Source organism: Malaya genurostris, chromosome 1 (assembly GCF_030247185.1).
Source record: "Malaya genurostris strain Urasoe2022 chromosome 1, Malgen_1.1, whole genome shotgun sequence".
Classification (NCBI taxonomy): Eukaryota; Metazoa; Arthropoda; class Insecta; order Diptera; family Culicidae; genus Malaya; species Malaya genurostris.
The window spans coordinates 60,921,562-60,942,957 of NC_080570.1; the positions used below are offsets into that span (position 1 = coordinate 60,921,562).

Genomic DNA, 21,396 nt, shown 5'->3' on the forward strand with positions numbered 1-21,396 from the left:
TAAACGTGTGCATTTACTTCAATGCAATAAGACCAATAATGTTGTTTATATCCAGTTCTATAAAGAGTTGGATGCAATTCAATTCGCTAAAGATAATAATAATGTGCACTATGTGGAGCATGAAAATATCAAGTACAACATTCCAGTATATATGGAAGATAGTGCTATAGAAGTGCGTGTGTATGATCTTCACTCAAGCGTCAACGATTCTTATATTCGCGCTATACTATGTCCTAATACGGAGAGATTCTCTCTATCGAAAAAGAAAAGTGGAAGATTTTTTCCCCGGTATTCTAAATGGCGTACGTTTGTTACGCATGCGCTTGAGGAGGCCTATACCTTCTTATGTGACATTCGGTCTGGACACAAGAATACCGTGCAAATCACTTGTTACCTATGACAATCAGATGGCCACATGTCAATATTTCCAAAAAGCTGTTCACTACGGTAAGCCATGTGATAAACCGGACAAGGAGACAACTATACCAAAGGACAACGGTGCTTCCTTTACACAAACCCCAAGCACCTGTGACAGTCACCAACAACAGGGAAGTATCCCCTTCAACGAAACCATCCAACGTATCCCCTATAGAACAAAGTACACCAGCTGCAGTTAACAGCTTACCATCGAACCAACCAGCAACTGCAACCAATGTACAACAAGGCGCATCTACAGCAACTAGCAACGAAATCAACAACAATACCACGGCAATGGATGACGAGACGACCCACGAACAAACTGCCCCTCAATCCTCGCAGGAGGAAAATGGAAGCTCCTCTCCCCCTAGAAAAAGGGTGACAACGAGATCCAATATAAAAAAAAATTATCTAAAAACTTAGCTAAATCGGCCACGTAAAGCTTGTACGAAAATAGGCCTGAATAAAATATCTTTTAAATAAAAAAAAAACACTGGTCGAACGGAATAAAGAATGCAAAATTCGAACTCGAACGAAAGTGTAGATTCGTTCGTATCACAAATCCGTCGGATTGCAGAATCGGGGTGATAATCTTGTAATTACGCAATGTAATTTACGAATATCGTGTGGGATCGTAGAACCTATCATTTGAACCAAAGTTGGTGAAAATTGGTTAAGTCAACTATGCAAACATTCACCTCGGTATAGCAGAAATCGATTCGTTTGACCATCAACTAACTAGACCAAACCAACACAACTGAAGTATTATATCCCAAGTAACAATTCGAATGCCATATGGTTCTGATTATAATTTATAAGAGTTTTGTAGATGATTCGACAATAACGACAAATTTTATCGATTTGTGTTTTAGTCGAGGAGAACAGATTAGAAAATTGACACAATGTTACCGCAGAGACGGGACTCGAACCCGTACCTAACTCCTAACCGGGGAAATTGTTTTACAACCTAAACTACCCTGCATATGAAAACACATGAAATGTGTGTGAGAAAGTCCAATTGACTAGACGAAACTAAGCATGCTTCGCTGTACTTAGTTACCACGGTATTCATTTACAGTCCGTATAGACAACTATAATAAGTGCCTCTTTTGACAAGTAATAAAATAGTTTTCAAAGCTTCTATAAAACCTTTTACCCGGACTTACAACTGAATTATCAATAAAACAACATTTACTAGAATAAAACCATGCATACACCCTTAATATTGCTTTCAAACATTCTATTTAAAACATTATTGTCTGTTCAATTCTACCATAAATCTAGTTCCGTATGTGTATATAAATTTATTGTTGAGCGTAAAGCTGGTTTCAAAATTTGGAGTTTTAACGCCGGTTTAAGCTGATTCTTCACTTTGCTTTATAAACCTTATGAAGAATGATCCACTTGGGAGGAATATGCACTTATTGTGGTTAAGTTTTAATGCAAGATTTATAATATACAGTTTTAATGCAAGATTTATACAGGGTCCGGCACTCGAAGTGTAACCAATTAAAAAGGCCATAAATTCAGTTTGGAAAATTACTTTTACTTAATTCAAAGTACAAAATGTGTAAAAACAATACAAAATTCAGAATCAATTCACTTTTGCTCGATATGACCACCTTTTGCCTTAACTATGGTCTTGAGACGGTCAAAAAACGAATCGCAAGTTGCCGAATGTGACTTGCAGGTATTTAGGCCCACTCGCGGACAATAACTTTTTTCAGCGCCTCGAGACTGGTGTATCTTTTAGTTCGGACTTTGCTCTCCAAAATGGCCCAAAGAGAATAATCCATTGGATTCGCATCTGGTGAATTCGAGAGCCATTGTGTGGACGTGATGAAGTTCGGAACGTTGTTTTTCAGCCATTCTTGGTTCACTCGAGCTTTGTGAGACGGTGCCGAGTCCTGCTGAAACGTCCATGGTCTGCCACCGAAATGTTTGTCTGCCCACGGCTTCAAAGCAACCTCCAGAATACTTTCCCGATAATATGTCGCATTTACCTTGACGCCAGGCTCGATGAAAACGATTGGAGAGCGCCCATCTGTGGTTACAGCGGCCCAAACCATTATCTGTTGCGGGTGCTGCCTCCTGGTGGCCAATCGATGACTCAAATTCTCGTATGAACGGTCGGTCAAGTAAACCCTATCGTTTTGAGAGTTTACGAATTGCTGAATTGGAAAAATTTTCTCGTCAGAAAATACAATGTTCGGAAATTGACCGCTTTCGGCCAAACGAAGCAACTCCTTCGCTCTCTCAAGTCAAGATTTTTTTTTCGCGTTCACTTTTGGCAAAATGCTTTCTTGCGCTTGTAAACAATACAACTCCGAACTGTCATTTAGCAAATTTCTAGAGAGCTGATGCCCGTGCGTCAGCTGCGCGAGCGGTCTGAAGTTGCTTACACTTCGAGTGCCGGACCCTGTAATATACACCCCGATTCTGCAATACGACGGATTTCTGATACAAACGAATCTACACTTTCGTTCGAGTTCGAATTTACTTACTACTACTTACACGTTCTTTTTATATTATTCATTTCTTAGTAAACGAAACCGTCACACTTGTATAAACAAATTAGAACGATTCTAAACCGAACAGAACCCTCTCAGCAGGCCGTTCAATTTTGTTGGTTTTTGAGCGCTTGTTGAACGACATATTGCACGAAATATTCGTTCAATTTACTGGAACGGTTTGTTGTTGTTTTTTCTCTTGCAAAAATAGTGTGAAAATTAAGTGTTACCTTTACATAGAAAGAATATTTGTTGTTATTCTACGTGAAGTAGAAGTATTGTGCAGGTATGTATTGTTAGTTTAAACAAATAAGTGGAAAAAACTTCAGAAATTCTGCAGTAAAACTAGTCCAACGGGGCTTCAGCTCCTCATGTTAAAAATGGCTCAACAATGGACCTCTGTCTGCCGGGTTTGTTGAACGAAAAAAATTGCATTCGGTTCAACGGTCTGTTTCAAAATCGGCAGACGAAGGCCCCGTGTTGTCTTCCCGTTGAACGATTGATTGGACTTTCATTGGACCAATGATCCAACGTATTGGACCAATGAAGGACCACCGTTGAACGTTTTTTTCAAAGTGGGAAGCAATACGCACGCAAGTCGATCGAGTAATGTTCGAAAATTGAACAACTCGAACGAATAATATTCGAATTCATACCCAACTCGAATTGAATGAAGAATGGTAATTGCACATTTGATCGGAATATTTCGAATCGATCAACGTACAGAATAGGGGTGATAGCATTGAAGACACCTACAAGTATTTATTAATATAAAAAATATTACTTGGGATGGCTACTTCAAAGGATTTTAATTGGCTTTTCAGCGTCTTGAAAATTACACTGTAGAAATTGTAAATTCATCTACTAGTCGGCCAATAATTCCAAAGTCGGAAAAATAAAGTTCAATATCGGATAAAAATCAAGTTTGTATTTTTTGCACCTACACACAATGGAGATGGGCGGGTTTCGGGTATTCGCATCCGAAGCGTGTCGTGTACAAGAAAAGTGTTTGTCGGGATCGGGTCGGGTACGGATTATTTCTTTCTGGGTTCAAAAATTTGGTCTGGTTTCGGGTATTCGAGCCCGATACCCGATACGAAAAATGAAACCGGGCTGTCCCGTTATTCTCGGGTTTGGATCGGGTACGAGTCGAGTTCAGTCGTAAGAATTTGCAAACTCGCACACTTGCATCTGTAAAACACACTGATATTTTGCGATCTCTACGAACTGATTCAAATAACATTCGCCCTTCCAGGCATCGATTCAACAGTTAATTGTCACAGTGATTGCATATCCTTTCTATATGAAATGATGATTTCACATACCCCAACTGGGCGTTTAAATTTAAACTCTTGTGTGGCTACTAGCATTTTACTATCACAATAGGAACTAATAAAAATTGACACAGATCCCAGCTCAATACTTAGTTTACATGATTCCAATTACTATACAAACCGGCACTAACTTCTCCAATCAACCCGTGTTTTATGACTACGGAGAAATGATTCAAATTTATTCCACTCTGTCCTTGATTGGTTCTGAATCCGAAATGTATTTATGAGAACAACACACTAATTTTAATACATTTTTGGAGGCCAACCTTTTGCACCAGAAAAACCATCAACATCGATTGTTCCCGGCAGTCCAAATTTAATCAACATTAGCACGATTTTCTCTGCTGCCGCGGAAAATCGTCTTGCACTTGTGGTCACATTTCAACATAGTACTGTTTCTACTGTCTAGCGGAAGACACTTTTTTTTAAAGATAGAAGACCCTAATAAAATATGTATTATCACCCAGCGGAAAAAATGACTAATCACACACGCGCCCGAGTTTGACAAAAGAAATAACATCAACCACCAAGAACCCGGTAACGTTGGAATGGAAAATCTTACTAATGACCGGACCAGACACACGTCGACGACTCCCGAACGAACGAGGAAAACAGAACATAAATATGATTACAGCAAGCCAATTGTTTGTCCATATATTTACTGCTGTTTCTTTCTTCCGCATCGTACTACATTCTAATGTAGTACTTGGCCTATCGTCGCACATACGTTCGATTTTCCCCAATTTAATAGTTTGAACACTCAACTTATCCTATTGAAATAGATATCAAAACCTAGCGCTTTCGATTGTTTTCGATCCTCGAGAAGAACGGTCTCATCGATCAGCCTTTCTTATTACCAATCTAATCCGTGAACCGCAACTAAAACAACTAGGTCACTCCGCCATGCCACCAGTGTCACACTTTTTCATTTGTTTTGGCTGCAAAAGCTACATGTAAGGTACAAAGGAAAGCCACACAGCTCAGACAGCAAACTGTAAGCACATCCTGAAACGGAAGCGCTAGACCGCAGAAGTTGTACAGCAGGAATTAATCGTGGCAGTAATAAAAGCTATTCACCTTGTCGTGAAATAAAAAAACACATTCGAAAAATATTCCTGTTGTATCGATTTAATGGAAATCACCACGTGCTACAAATTGTCACCCCAACGTGATAAAATCAGATTTATGTTTTTTGTGCAATTATTCAACAAGCAATTTATGCACGCTAATCGGCTTACTCGAGTTATACAAGTAGCAAATAAATACATTTGGTTCATAAACTAGCTGGTAATTGAAAACGAACCAGGCACCATCGAACTAAGCCCACAAGCTCCGAGAAATCTGTGTACAAAAGGAGGAATGATGAATCGTTAATTAATAACTTTAATGAAAAACCCTAGTCTGTTTTCAGCTAAACAACAAATGTGTTGAATTAGTTACATTACTAAAACAATCTGTTTAGCGAAATGATCCATTCGATGAAACAATTCATTAAGCTACTACTTTCGGTGAAATAGCTTACGTCGAAACTGCATCCGATGAAATAACCCACGGAACATTAAGGTTATGTGTTCGCAACTTCCTACCTCGTGCCAAGCCGTGACTCAATTATGACATTCCGGTAAGATGATGACAATAAGATGATCGGAATCATTTTGGTGAGCAAAAAAGGTCTTGCTACTTCCGCTCTGTCGGATATTCATTTTCTCTCAGTTTTCCCTAGGACATTGAACACTTTTTGGGACTCATTGCCAGTCTGTGATCGATTTCAGAGATCTGTAAAAATCTGTGTCATTTTTAAATCTGTGCAGAAAATTGAAAATCTGTGAAATACAGATTAATCTGTGAATCTGGCATCTCTGTGCGAAAAGTGCACTGGAAATAATTTGCATGCTAACATCATGTGCAAAACATTTGAACTATATCACTACTTGTAAAACACATGAAATTCATGAAAATATACACTTAACTCATAAAATGAGTGAAAAACAGTTGATATTTAATGGAAATTATGCTACATTTATCTGAAACGCATAATAACATAATAAGATATACCGTTACCTCTAGATTCTGTATGATTTTCATACGAATGTCACATTGTTTTCCACATACATTTCAATTGAAACACAGTTTGCCTAATCAAGTGTTTTGCACAAGCATTTGTCCACTAGAAAATGAAGTGTTCAACACATGTAGCTCGATTCAACAGCAAAACACATCACATTCAAATGAAAAACACATCGAAGCTAAGTGAAAAATAATCTAATCTTGCATCTTAGTGAATTTGCACATGAAATCTTTAAACAAATCGTTTTGGTTATGTAATGAAATGGTCCCGCTTGGCTGGCTGCATTCCGGCTGCTGTCAAAATTATCCAAGCGAAATTGCGTCATTATCTCGCCGTGCGTGATTTGTTTATTTCTGTCTTCTTCATTTTTTCTTTATTTTGTCGTGAATACGACTTACTTTACTATGGGGTGCCTTTTCAAAATTAGCCATATGGAAGAATGGGCAGAACTTAATCGTGAATATCTCGACTTGTATTAATAGTAGCAACATAATTCTTTCACCATTTCATCAAAAATATGATCAGGAATTTAGGATAATATTTTGAACAGTGTGAGATAACCACAAACAACTCAAAAATTAAGTTTTCTCAAAATTTCAAAATAATGTGGAAAACTCTTTACTTTCGCTTGGGTTTTTCGCGCAAGGACGACGATTTTGAGGTAGTCAGGCACATATCTATAACTGAATGCGAATAAAAGGGGAACCGTGGTGAAAATCGATCATTTCTTTTCGTGCGTTCGATGGAAGCAGACATCGTGGGAGTTAAACCTTCAACCAGCAGCGACGGAGAGAGCGCCTTCTGCGTGGTTAAAACCTCAAACGCTCAGGTAGCAACTTTCATTCGCTTGCTGGCCTTCAAGGCGAGCAGACTGCTATCGCGAGAGTTAAACCATCAACCAGCAGCGACGGAGAGAGCGCCTTCTGCGTGGTTAAAACCTCAAACGCTCAGGTAACAACTTTCATTCGCTTGCTGGCCTTCAAAGCGAGCAGACTGCCATCGCGAGAGTTAAACCATCAACCAGCAGCGACGAAGAGAGCGCCTTCTGCGTGGTTAAAACCTCAAACGCTCAGGTAGCAACTTTCATTCGCTTGCTGGCCTTCAAGGCGAGCAGACTGCCATCGCGAGAGTTAAACCATCAACCAGCAGCGACGGAGAGAGCGCCTTCTGCGTGGTTAAAACCTCAAACGCTCAGGTAGCAACTTTCATTCGCTTGCTGGCCTTCAAGGCGAGCAGACTGCTATCGCGAGAGTTAAACCATCAACCAGCAGCGACGGAGAGAGCGTGGTTAAAGCCTTCTGCGTGGTTAAAACCTCAAACGCTCAGGTAACAACTTTCATTCGCTTGCTGGCCTTCAAGGCGAGCAGACTGCCATCGCGAGAGTTAAACCATCAACCAGCAGCGACGAAGAGAGCGCCTTCTGCGTGGTTAAAACCTCAAACGCTCAGGTAGCAACTTTCATTCGCTTGCTGGCCTTCAAGGCGAGCAGACTGCCATCGCGAGAGTTAAACCATCAACCAGCAGCGACGGAGAGAGCGCCTTCTGCGTGGTTAAAACCTCAAACGCTCAGGTAGCAACTTTCATTTGCTTGCTGGCCTTCAAGGCGAGCAGACTGCCATCGCGAGAGTTAAACCATCAACCAATGGCGAACATGGTAACTTGTGCGTCTTTAGTGCTGAGTCAAATTGTGATAAATTTTGTGTGAAATAGGTGGCTTTTTGCGAAAATTTTTTCGACTAAGCAAGTGACTAATTGTGCTTTAAACAGATAAGTAGAAAGTGTTTTGTAAATACTTCTATTTTGTGCTGTAAATTGTGTCAGTAATCGCCGTGCGGCGGTCGCTCAAACAAAGCGGCGTCGTACCGTGGTATATTGAATGCATTGTCTATTGTTTTTGCATGGTTCACTTTGCTTTAATTTCTCCCCCAGCTGTGTGTCGGGCCGGTTTGGTTTGTGCATGAATGATGGGTGAATGTGTGAAGTGTAAGGAAAAAATAACCATATCAGATATTAGAATAACATGTTCAGTTTGTGAGAATGGCTATCACCAGCGCTGTACTGGGCTTACGAGAGCCATGGCCGGTTGGGTTTCAGATACACCGGCGCTTTTGTTTAAATGTGCTGATTGTTTGGAAGGTGCCGCGGTGTCTAATATGATGCCAAAGGATGATGTTCTTTCGCTCATTAGTAATATGAAGAAGGAGATGGAGAAATTCAAATCCATCACTGATTCGTTTGCTGCTGTGCGGGAGAGTATCGAGGCACATATTAATATCGCGATAGAGAGTGGAATCGAGAGACTGATCAGATCTTCCAATGATGCTCTGGAGAGCAAAATGGCCTGTTTAGAAAACAGTGTGGCCAAAAAGTTGGGAGATTTGAAAAGTTTCGTGATTAAGAATAATCAGCGCAATGATAATGAATTGGTCGTAATGAAGAGAAAGAAAATTGTTGCAGATAGAAAGACTCATTCGGAGTCAGATGGAAATCCCAGACGCAAAAGAAAAATTATGTCTAATACTGATGATGAACCACATGATAAAAATGTTGATAATGATAGTAATGACGAAGTTTTTGATAAAAATAATAAAAAATCATACGCGGATGTTCTTTCTGGTAAATTAGCTAGAAATAGAACGAAAAGTAACAGAAAACGTGAGACTCGCTCGGTTATTATGATTAAACCTATTGAGTCTTCGCAAACAAGTGATGACACGAGACAATTTCTGAAGGGTAGGTTGGATCCAAGAACACATAAAATTAGTAATTTCAAAAATGGTAAAGATGGCTCGATTATTGTTGAGTGTGCAGCAGGAGAGGATATTCAGTCAGTGAAAGAAAACATTGAAAGCAATTTAGGTACTGAATACAATGCTGTTATACCCAAGCCCGGGAAACCTAAACTGAAAATAGTTGGGATGAGTGATCGATATTCCTCTGATGTATTTATTGACCTATTGAAAAGTCAAAATCAGGAAACTTCGATTGAAGATGTAAAAGTTGTTGCTGACTTTGAGAATCCACGCTTCAAATATAACAAATTCAGTGTTATAATTGAGGTTGATAAAAATACTTATTCTAGTTTGATGGCCGCCGGTAAGGTTTGCGTCGGCTGGGATAGGTGTTCGGTTTTCGAGTCGTTCAACGTATTGCGCTGTTTCAGGTGTGGTGAGTTTGGTCACAAGAGCACCGAATGTTTAAACAGTGAAAATTGTTCCAAATGTAATTCCGCACATAGAACATCTGAGTGTTCTTCAACTGAATTCAAATGCGTTAATTGTCTGAAAATGAACAAAGAAAGGAAATTGAATTTAGACATTCACCATCCAGCATTTAGTAAGCAGTGTCCTGTATATCTGAGGTTGCTTGAAACGAAAAAGAACAACATTATGTCAATGGAATAGCAACTAATCGATGGGAGGCATTCAGATATTTTGTATTTGAACATAGCCGGTTTGTCTTCTAATTATGTCGCAATGCGTCATCTTATAGAGGATAGACATCCTTCATTAGTTTTGCTCTCAGAGACACATATTGTTGATTCTGACGCTTTCGATCAGTTCAGTGTTCCGGGTTACACTGTTGCTTTTTGTTTGTCCCATTCCAGGCACACGGGTGGAGTTGCAATTTACGCCAGAGAAACAATTAAATTCAGCATTCAATCAAACGAAGCAGTTGGAAATAATTGGTTCTTGGGTATATCAGTTGAAAGAGGCATGCAGATGGGAAATTATGGAGTCGTTTACCACTCTCCAAGTTCAAGCGACCGCCAGTTTCTGGAAATTCTAGAAAACTGGTGGGAGAATTTCGTCGATTTTGGTAAACTAAATATTATTACTGGAGATTTTAATATTGATTGGCTCAGTGATCAAGGTTCGAATCAATTGAAACAGTTAGCAGAATTCTTCAATTTGAGGCAAACTGTGAATGAATTTACAAGAATTTCGAGATACAGTAAAACATTGATAGATCACGTGTATTCCAATTTCGACGGTGTTTATTCAAATGCGGAATCCGATTGCAAGATTTCAGATCATGAAACAATTGCAATTTCCGTAACGAGTAGCTCTAGAAATGAGGAAGATACGGTGAAAATCAAGAGTTGGAAAAACTATTCAAAGCAAACCATATCTCGACTTGTATCAAGAAGCTTGGGTTGTACACAGTTGACTGGAAATTTGGATCACAGGGCATCTATTCTTACTGACATACTGAAAAAGTGTACTAATGAATTAGTAATTGAAAAGTATGTTAGTTTGAACAGCTCGAGTAGTTGGTACTCAATAGACCTCTTACGGTTAAAACGGGAGAGGGATAAACAGTACAAGAGATTCTGTAGAACTAACAATGATAGTCACTGGAGTAGATATACACAAGCACGAAATATTTATTCACGGGCACTGAAGAAGACTAGATATGAATACATACAGAGGAGAATCGATCAAAATCAACAAAACAGTAGAGAGTTATGGAAAATTCTCAAACAGCTTATCAAGCCTACACATAGTGCATCGAAAAGTATAACTTTTGACGGTATAGAATGTTGTGGGTGTGTTCGGAGGTGACCGATAATGAATATAACACGACCCAAACATTAAAAACTGACTTTATTAATAGACGCACAGTTAGAGGTAAAAACGCGTGTTCCTTATTCTACTACATATTACATTCTGATGCTGACACATAGACCGGATGCTGGTCGGTGCATCAACTGAGTGACAGTCGGGCTGCCACCAGTGAGCCCAGCAATTACTATTGGGTTGTAGGGATGGTCACGTCTCCAACATCTCCCCTTCTAATACAGCTGATAGGGATCGAACCATTGCGGAGCTCTTCGTACACGCGAAGAGCGGCGAGGAACCTGTACAGCTGAGTCGGCTTCATTAGCAGACTGAAATTCTGATGTTGAATTTGGCGTTGTCGAAGATGACGAAGACGATGCTGACAACGAAGACTCCGATGACAATGTGGGCCTTCTCAACAAGGTATTCGGTACTGACGACTGTCTCGAACTAGAGCAGCTTGGAATGGGTGCTACTGGTGTTGAATGTGCTAATGGATCTGGTGTGCAACGAGCCGGAAGGTTCCAAGCATCGAGTAGAATGCTGAGAGGAAGTTTCGTTCTATCTGTCAATGCTGGTACTCTGCGACTCTCAGAATCAGTACGATCTCGAAGCTGATTAATGTGGGACCGAATAAGCTTACCATTCTCGAGCCGAACGTTGTACATTGCACGACCTACACGTTCCAAAACTGTTCCAGAAACCCAGTGCCATTGGTTCTTGACGAATACTTTTGCATACACCGTATCCTTAACGATGAATTGTCGCTTTAAGGGATGAGTTTCACTCGATTGTTCCAAATGCACACTATCGGATGGTGGACGGAGCAGATCCAAACTAGTACGAATCGGACGACCGAACAAAACTTCTGCTGGTGATTTGCCGTCTGGAGATGAAAAACAAGGTGTACTCCGGTAAGTCTGAAGAAATGTACTGAGAGCATCACACATTGTCGCTCTCCCCTCCTTAATCTTTTTAATCGATCGTTTAAACGTATCCACGAATCGCTCGGCTTGACCGTTCGATTGAGGGTGGAATGGTGCTGTTGTAAGATGCTCGATGCCGTTGTTCGTACAGTACGATTGAAACTCTGCACTGGTGAATTGGGATCCATTATCACTCACCAGCGTCTCTGGCATTCCCAAGCGAGCGAACAGATCTCTGAGGATTTTCACTGTGGCGGCTGTAGTGATACTTCTCGTCTGCACAATTTCAGGCCATTTCGAGAAAGAGTCTACGACAACCAGGTAGTATTCCCCGTCGATCGGTCCAGCATAATCAAGGTGAACGCGCTGCCACGGTTTTGTTGATTTAGGCCATGACAACGGCGCTGACTTCGGTGGTGTTTTCGCAGCCATCGCACATTGACGGCAGGATTTGACGAAATCAACAATGTCGCTGTCGAGAGTTGGCCAATAAACATAAGACCTGGCAATCGCCTTCATTCGCTGAATTCCAGGGTGGCCACGATGAAGTTGATGAAGACTACGCTTGCGATGGGGCGATGGTATAACCAGTCGATCGCCGAATAGTATGCAGCCTTGTACCGTGGTAAGGGATTCACGTCGAGCATAAAACCGTTTGAGCTCTGCATCGGTAACGGTTTTAGGCCACCCATCAAGGAGGTAACGATAAACTGCCTTGGTAATAGGATCGGACTGTGTAGACTGTTTTACGATCCTAAAACTTAAAGGAAGAACGGTTAATGCATCTTGTGTAACTGACCTTAAGTCATTTTCCAGAGAGACCGAAGCAATCACATAATCTTCCTCAGGCCTGACGTGCTGGCTGATCAGACGGGAAAGTATGTCAGCATTGCCGAATTTCGCTGTCGGGACGTGCTCGATGGTGAACTCATAAAGCAACAGCGTAAGAGCCCAACGTTGTAATCGGTTCGATGTGTAAACAGGAATCCCTTTCCTTGAACCGAAGATTCTCAGCAACGGCTCGTGATCTGTCTGAAGATGAAAGCGACGACCAAACAGCATTTTATGAAACTTGGTCACCGCAAAAATTATCGCAAGTCCTTCACGATCGGGCTGACTGTAGTTTTTCTCTGCCGCTGTCAATGCTCTGGAAGCGTGGTATACAACTTTGAGAGTGCCGTCCGGAAATTTGTGTGACAAAGTAGCACCAACACCAATAGACGACGCATCTGCCGACACCACTATATCAAGTGCAGGGTTGTAGTGTGTCAACAGTAGGTCAGATTTCAGTAACTCCTTAAATTTGATGAATGCCGCCTGGCATTCTGCTGTCCACTTGAATTTCGCATCCGCTTTGAGCAGCTCATCAAGAGGATACCGCAGACAGCGCATACGAGGAACAAATTTTCCGTAGTAATTTATTGCTCCAAGGAAGGACCGAACACCAGATACATCAGTGGGCGGTGGCATTTCGTTAATGGCTTGAACTTTTGCTGGATCTGGGCGAAGACCATTGCGGTCAAGTAGATGACCTACATATTTGATTTGAGGCTGAGCGAAGATGCACTTTTCCACTCGAATGGTAAATCCAAACTCGCTGATTCTTTGAAACACTGCGCGAAGGTTTTCCCAGTGTGTCTCAGTAGTGACACCACCAACGACGACGTCATCCAAATAACCACACGTATGAGAAAGACCTGCCAGCATTGTATCGATAAGTTGCTGGAAAGCTCCCGGTGCTGTTTTGACTCCCGGTGGCAGACGATTGTACCGGTAGAGTCCACGATGGGTGTTGATGGTTAGTAAATCACGACTACTTTCGTCAACCTCTACTTGCAGGAACGCATCCGACAGGTCGATTCGGCTAAATACAGTACAATTAGCCAACTTGTTGAAAATCTCCTCCGGTAGCGGTAACGGGTACTGATGCGGTTGCAGTGCATTGTTGAGACCTGTAGAGTAATCCCCGCAAATGCGAATGGACCCGTTCGTTTTTCTGACAACGACGATGGGTGCTGCCCAGTCCGAAAAGTCTACCGGCGTGATGATTTTTGCTCGTTCCAGTCGGTCAAGTTCGTTGTCAACCGTGCTGTGTACTGCATAAGCCACTGGACGTTTCGGACGAAAAACTGGAGTTGCATCTGGTTTCCGTTCCAATTTCACTTTTGTTTTCGTGCACAACCCTAACTCGTTTCTAAATACACTCGGGTATGCCGCTTTGAGTGACTGCAAAGTGATAGCAGGAACACTGACGTTGTTGCAGTACATGTTAATGGGCAATGAAAAGAGACCGAATGCTTCCATCAAATCGATTCCGAAAAGATAAAGCGGGTTTTCGACCACGTAAAACTGACAGTGATGTTGTTCACCGTTGAAAGAAACTAGACAGCTGAACTTAAACAGAAACTGCAATCGGTCGCCTGACGCTGTTGAGGCTAGCTCATTTACTGGTGCAGTGGGTGGTTTACCTATTTTCTCCCACAAGCGTTTCGATACGATGCTAACGTCAGACCCCGTGTCCAACTGTAGACGCACCTTCACACCGTTCAGTACAATTTTAACAAAACGGCGCTTTTGATCGACGGTATTTATACGGAGACTTACGGTTTTTGTTTTTAACGATCCTGGGTGCTTTCTGTTTCGGCTGATCTTGAAATTTCGCTTGGCAGAGGAACAATATCCCTCGCGATGTCCGATGTTGCCGCAGTCCTTGCATCTGTGGCTCCGATGAGTGCAGTCTCGAACGAAGTGCATTCCCCCGCAGTACCAGCAGGGTGTAGAGGGTATTTGTTTGCTCTTGTCTGGTCCGGCTGACTCCACTGGTGGCTTATGTTGACGTTTTGAAAACTGCTGTTTTCGCTTGATGAAATTCACTGATGACGTTGATGCTGATGACTCGATCATTGCCGTGTCCCGTTTCAGGCACAACAATCGCTGACAATCTTCCGAAAGATGCTCTAGTGTGACGTCATCACGTTCTTCGATTTTCGCCAGCAGCCGCGTTCGTATTTCGCCGTCTCCCTCTGACTTTAGCCCGCAAACAAACATTAAGCATTTAAACTGCTCTTCGGACAGCTTGCTCAGCTCGAATTCAACACAAGTCTTATTGATTCGACAAGCGTACGTAACATAATCGTCGGTCGGTTGTTTGGTTACCTGTAGACACCGATACCGTTTACTGATGACAGACTCAGCAGCGCCGAAAAGAATTTTCAGCTTTTCCACTGTATCGCTGAATTTGTAATCTTTTGGCGATTTCGGCAAGATATAACTCACGTAACGTTCGTGTTCTGCTGATCCTAGTTTCCGCATGAGCAAGCGGACTTTCGCTTCATCGTCCAACCGTGCGGCATCTTGCTCGAACAAATCGTCGTATCTGCCATACCATGCAGCGAAGGTTATGTTTCCGTCCGGATCGTAGCGAAACTCTTTGATGTTGTTCGCCAGCGAGTCGAGAATCATTTCAGGGTTTGGAGGGACCTGAACATTGATCGATGATATGATACTCCGGAAGAAATCTTGCTGCTGCTGCATTAGCTGCTGAAAGAGCTGGTAGGTGGTTTCTGTAGAAGATGAGCTGGTATTCGCTGATTGTTGCGATGATGGTGGACCGTTGAAAAATGGAGCTGGATGACGCAGATGGTTTTGCTGCATTCCCGGGTGCTGTGGACCGCCAGGTAAGCCGGTTCCCGGTTGCTGATGCTCCGGATTGAGGTTAGATTCCGCCATGCTTCTCGTTTCCTCGTGGGTGATAAAGATTAGCTTCTGATCGCCAATTTAACTTAAATCCTCGTCGCCACTGTTGTGGGTGTGTTCGGAGGTGACCGATAATGAATATAACACGACCCAAACATTAAAAACTGACTTTATTAATAGACGCACAGTTAGAGGTAAAAACGCGTGTTCCTTATTCTACTACATATTACATTCTGATGCTGACACATAGACCGGATGCTGGTCGGTGCATCAACTGAGTGACAGTCGGGCTGCCACCAGTGAGCCCAGCAATTACTATTGGGTTGTAGGGATGGTCACGTCTCCAACATAGAAGAACACACAGAACAAATTATATCTGAAAAGTTCAACAGTTATTTCATAAATAGTGTTCAGCAGATCAATCAAAGTATTGAATTGGTAGGTGAACCTGTTGAAATAACACAGCCGATGAATAACTATTGTAGACTTGATGAATTTCAACCAATCGCTTTTGAACAACTGAAAAATATTTGTTTTAATTTGGGAAAATCGACGGGTATTGATTGGATTGGGTATTGGATCTGGTAAATGAATCGTTGTACACGGGGCACGTGCCAAAAGTGTGGAAAGAATCTCTGGTTGTTCCTATCCCCAAGGTTACTGGAACGGATAAAGCCGAGGAGTACCGTCCCATTAACATGCTGCACACGCTGGAAAAAAATTTGGAACTTGTTGTTAAAGATCAGCTGATTAACTATTTGAACTCTAACAGTTTGCTAATACCGGAACAATCGGGATATCGTAAGGGTCACTCTTGTGAAACCGCTTTGAACCTAGTATTGGCAAAATGGAAGGAGAAAATCGAAGCCAAAGAGAGTATTTTTGCTGTGTTCTTGGATCTGAAGAGAGCCTTTGAAACAATTTCAAGACCTTTATTGTTGCAGACATTGCGGCGTTTTGGCATCGGGGGAATGGCACATGAATGGTTTGAAAACTATTTATATGGTAGATCTCAAAAGACTGTTTTTAACGATGTAATGTCTAGTTCCCTCGGCAATTCACTTGGTGTGCCTCAGGGAAGTGTGTTAGGTCCTATTCTATTTATCATGTATATTAATGATATGAAGCGAGTCTTACGTTTCTGTGATATAAATTTGTTTGCTGATGATACTGTTCTGTTCATTACGGCTAGAGATTTCAATGAAGCTGTTGCACATTTAAACGAGGATCTAAGTTCGCTGGTTCGATGGTTAAAATTTAAGCAACTGAAACTAAACGTCGCGAAAACTAAATATATGGTTATTTCTTCTGTCAGCACCGGTCATGACGCCAATGTGGAAATTGATGGTGAAATTATTGATCGCGTTAGAGAAATGAAGTATCTTGGAGTCATAATTGATGAAAAGTTAACATGCAAATCTCATATCAATAACGTCATCAAGAAGATTGCCAAAAAATATGGTGTATTATGTCGTTTGAAAAATGACTTAACGACCCATAGTAAGATTCTTTTGTATAAAACAGTCATTTCACCACACATTGACTTTTGCCCATCCATTCTGTTTCTTGCTAATAACACACAAATCTTGAGATTACAGCGACTGCAAAATAAGATCATGCGATTAATTCTAAAATGTAGTAGATATACCTCCTCAGATTTTCTACTGAACGCATTACAATGGCTTTCAGTGAAACAGAGAATTTACTACTTAACCATGGTATTTATTTTCAAGATATTAAATGGCATGCTGCCTCGATATTTGTGTGATCGAGTTGAAAGAGGAACTGATTTGCATAGGTACAATACTAGAAACGCGTCTGATGCTAGAACACCAAGCTTTTTGTTAGCCAGATCGCAAAACTCATTGTTGTACAAGGGAATAAGTTTTTTCAATTCGATGCCAAGAGAGATCAAACGCGCGGCCTCATTGGTGGAGTTCAAAAAGTTATGTATTTCACACATAAAGTCCGCTTTGTAAGCAAATATTTAGTTAGTTCAATTTTTTTAGATTTTTTATTTTTTTACGTATTACGAAGATTGTATTTTTTTTTGTTTATATATATTATTGTGAGACGTATTAAGTTACTATGTTCGGTATGATGATGATGGATTTTTAGTTTGTTTGAGAGTTAAAAATAATGAGCAGTCTACAAACGTTTGAGCCTCGCGCGCGAAGCAGGTAGTGACTATTTGGAAAGCGAACAGGACTGGCCGAAGAGCTTTAGCATTCAGTGTGTTAAGTTTGCTCTTGACCTTGATCGCAAGGTTGGATAATTATTTAAGGAATAGATCCGGGAAACTAATTGGGATCGACAGTTGTTGATGGAATTGGGCTTGGCTCTGCTCATCCGCAGTCTCGTTACTCCATCGTAGCTGATGTGTGTAGCGATGAACTGGTCCGGCGGGAGGGGCCAGGTGAATTACTGTCTGATACTGGTAAAGATATCGGGTTCGATTCCTGATGTGATCAAGGATCTTCCCGGGTTGGAAATTTTCTTGATTAACCCTGGATAGTAAATCCGAGATATTTGAATGTTATTTTGTGGTCAGTCGTTCTTTTGAAGAAGAATCTATACCTGCTAGATTAATCAGATCGTTTTCTTTTGTTTACTGGTTAAGATATGTGCAAAAATATTAATTATCATTTAGATAACTCGTTCTGCTCACACCTTTGTAGGGGTATGAGGTGGGACCATCATCATCATCATCACCAGCAGCGACGAAGAGAGCGCCTTCTGCGTGGTTAAAACTTCAATCGCTCAGGTAGCAACTTTCATTCGCTTGCTGGCCTCCAAGGCGAGCAGACTGCCATCGCGAGAGTTAAACCATCAACCAGCAGCGACGGAAAGAGCGCCTTCTGCGTGGTTAAAACCTCAAACGCTCAGGTAGCAACTTTCATTCGCTTGCTGGCCTTCAAGGCGAGCAGACTGCCATCGCGAGAGTTAAACCATCAACCAGCAGCGACGAAGAGAGCGCCTTCTGCGTTGTTAAAACCTCAAACGCTCAGGTAGCAACTTTCATTCGCTTGCTGGCCTTCAAGGCGAGCAGACTGCCATCGCGAGAGTTAAACCATCAACCAGCAGCGACGGAGAGAGCGCCTTCTGCGTGGTTAAAACCTCAAACGCCCAGGTAGCAACTTTCATTCGCTTGCTGGCCTTCAAGGCGAGCAGACTGCCATCGCGAGAGTTAAACCATCAACCAGCAGCGACAGAAAGAGCGCCTTCTGCGTGGTTAAAACCTCAAACGCTCAGGTAGCAACTTTCATTCGCTTGCTGGCCTTCAAGGCGAGCAGACTGCCATCGCGAGAGTTAAACCATCAACCAGCAGCGACGGAGAGAGCACCTGCCATCATTTGGTTTTCGGTAGTCGTAACGAGAAGTTCAATTTTCAGATTTTAGTTCCGCAATATAGGTTTAGAATTCAGAGCCTGCGTGCTGAAACTGGATTCTGGAACTGTATTCCGGAACTAATTTGAGTTTCGAAATTGCAATTCAAGAATTGAAACTGGATTCTGAGTCTGTTATTAGTTCTAAATTTAGTTCTTGAACTCAGGATCCAGTTCTTTATTCCAGACGTCTTCTATTCGGTTCTTTTTAGAACCATAATAATACTCCTAAAGAATTATGCGGAAATTTACTTTACTGTACTCTATAAAACCCATTCTGGTAGTCATGGCGAAAAATCGTCTTCATGTTTTAGAGCTTAGTTCTGGAATATGGGTTTAGAATTTAGTCTGCGTGCTGAACTAACTCAAATCGTCACTATTTTTTTATTATAAAGAACTATACTGCTCATTTCATAATATTTAATTGCGTTTCAGAATGTTGAATGTAACTAATCTGTAATTTAGTCTAAGCGCATCGTTTAAATTTCTAGTAATGAAAGAGGGGAAAGTTGCACAATTCAAACAATCGATGAACTATCAGTTCGAATTCGGAAGCATAAATAAAGCGTGTCATATTCGTATCCACGACATCCAGTTATGTCTCTGACATTACACACCCGTACTTTTTTTCGACTTCATTTGATATTCGTCAATCCCGTATGTACATACAAAAATGAATCATGAGACGAGGTAAATGAGATTTAAATGTGGATATGTTTGGTAGTGGAAAAGCAATGTTATTGGCAGTAACATTTTCCATAATTAGCATATATGATGGGTAATAGCCTGTTGCCTTGAATATGTACTTTTTTATTGAAAAAATAAAATCAAGATGCTAAAAATGTAGAACCGATTCAAAACGGTTCTGCCAATCTTATATGGCAAGAATCTGACAGAAACATAACCGTTAATAACCGCTAGGCGAAATTCTCTACCGGAAACGGTTGTTTCATTGTTGCCAGACTTTTGCCGGAATTCTGGCAGAATTCCGGCAAAAATGGTTGGCAAACATAGCCAGCCGCCTGGGGGGAAATCTGCCCGCTGCGCACAAGTGGGGTAAAGCATATTGAATTGAAGTGCTGTTTACATATAAATCAACCGTGCAAACTTTTATCAGTGTGAACAATGTCCGCGATCCAAGGATGCCAGGTCATTCAATAATCTGTTTTCGAACCAAAATTCAGTGCAAGTGCAAAATCTGTGAACACTATATTGGTTGATAATAAAAATGCTGGAATGTTTTATTGATGCCAGCATTACAAAAAAATGCTTAGATGAACAATAATTTTTTTTCATTTGCTATCCGAAATTATTTCCCTTCACAAAAACGAAAACACACGAGAGCAATAAGATAGAGAACGCACACTTTGGCTTTTAGCAGTATTGCAGACGACTGGCAGTCATGTCTCCTTCAGAACCGATGTAGTGAAATCTTGGTGAATACGGTTGTCTCATTTGATGTGTATGTCTGGCAAAGACCCACATTATCGAAATGACGGAATGAGCAATGAATTCTTACTCGACTGCATGATTTTTCAGTACTTGATCGGTTCAGTGCTAGATTTTTCGCCAGAGTTGGGTGTTCGATTAATCCGTTTGACAGTGACATAATAAATGTCATTGAATGTTCGTTTATTTTGTGAATGTGTTAGTGTAAAAGTTAGGCGACTTACGTCATTTTATTGCACTCCAACTAGAGGAATGGATGATATTGAGAAGGGTAGAACTTTTTGTTAATTCCCAACGAATTTCAATAGTTTATTCTGGATTTCTAAGAAGATCTGGTTATTTACTAGTTCTGTATATCCGAAAAACTTGAAACTTTTAATTTATATATTCAGTTATATAATGTTTTTATACAAAAATAAACTAAAAAATCAGCACGAAAACGTGCAAAATCGGAAAAGAATAAGAAAAGACGAATTGACAATCCAGTCCGCATCTTCTAACTCAATTCCGACAGATTTCCGAATCAACCGTTTTTGTAGGCGAAATTCATTCGGAATCGGTTGTTTCACTGGAGTTGGTATTATTTAGGATTTCATTATGATTTCTACATGGAAATCCGAATGAAAATATCTCGCCGATTGTCCATGCTTTGTTCCAATTTTATGGCAGAATTTTCCAGTTCCCGATTGATTGATTTTGATAACTTCGTCCAGATAATAAGGACAATAAAGTATAAGGGAAATCAATGCCGTGTGGGAAATCAAATACATACTTTCTATTTGTCATAAGATTCTTGTGTTCCAAGATAACATATTAATTGTATTTAATCTCTTATAATCTTATTATAAATGCTATTATTATATAATTACAATATCCCACTATGAAACGAATTTACTTTTACATTCTTATTGCTTACTTTTGATTTTAGAAACCCATATTTAATTTATTTTTTCTGCAAAAGTTGAATTTATGGATCAGGGTTATTTCGCCGAAAGCCATTTCTCCGAAAGGGATATTTCGCCGAATGACATTTCGCCGAAAACCATTT

The 21,396-nt window shown here is 40.9% G+C and overlaps 2 protein-coding genes across 4 annotated transcripts in view; both read right to left on the reverse strand.

The window, feature by feature from the left end:
• LOC131440213 (prion-like-(Q/N-rich) domain-bearing protein 25) overlaps positions 1-21,396 on the reverse strand; it is a 60,173-nt gene that overhangs the window by 32,973 nt on the left and 5,804 nt on the right. Inside the window, exon 1 of one of the 3 annotated variants that reach the window (XM_058611291.1) lies at positions 4,528-4,851. The exons of 1 other annotated variant lie outside the window; for it this stretch is intronic. In XM_058611291.1, the coding sequence (XP_058467274.1) occupies positions 4,528-4,588 (61 nt within the window). In that variant the 5' untranslated portion in view covers positions 4,589-4,851. Of the gene's footprint in view, positions 1-4,382; positions 4,460-4,527; positions 4,852-21,396 lie in introns of those variants that run through there. One more of the 3 variants, XM_058611294.1, reaches the window with a different exon arrangement.
• On the reverse strand, positions 10,920-15,855 carry LOC131440210 (uncharacterized protein K02A2.6-like). The gene has a single exon (XM_058611289.1). It carries the CDS (start codon positions 15,544-15,546, stop codon positions 11,125-11,127), a length of 4,422 nt encoding a protein of 1,473 aa, XP_058467272.1. The 5' UTR covers positions 15,547-15,855; the 3' UTR covers positions 10,920-11,124.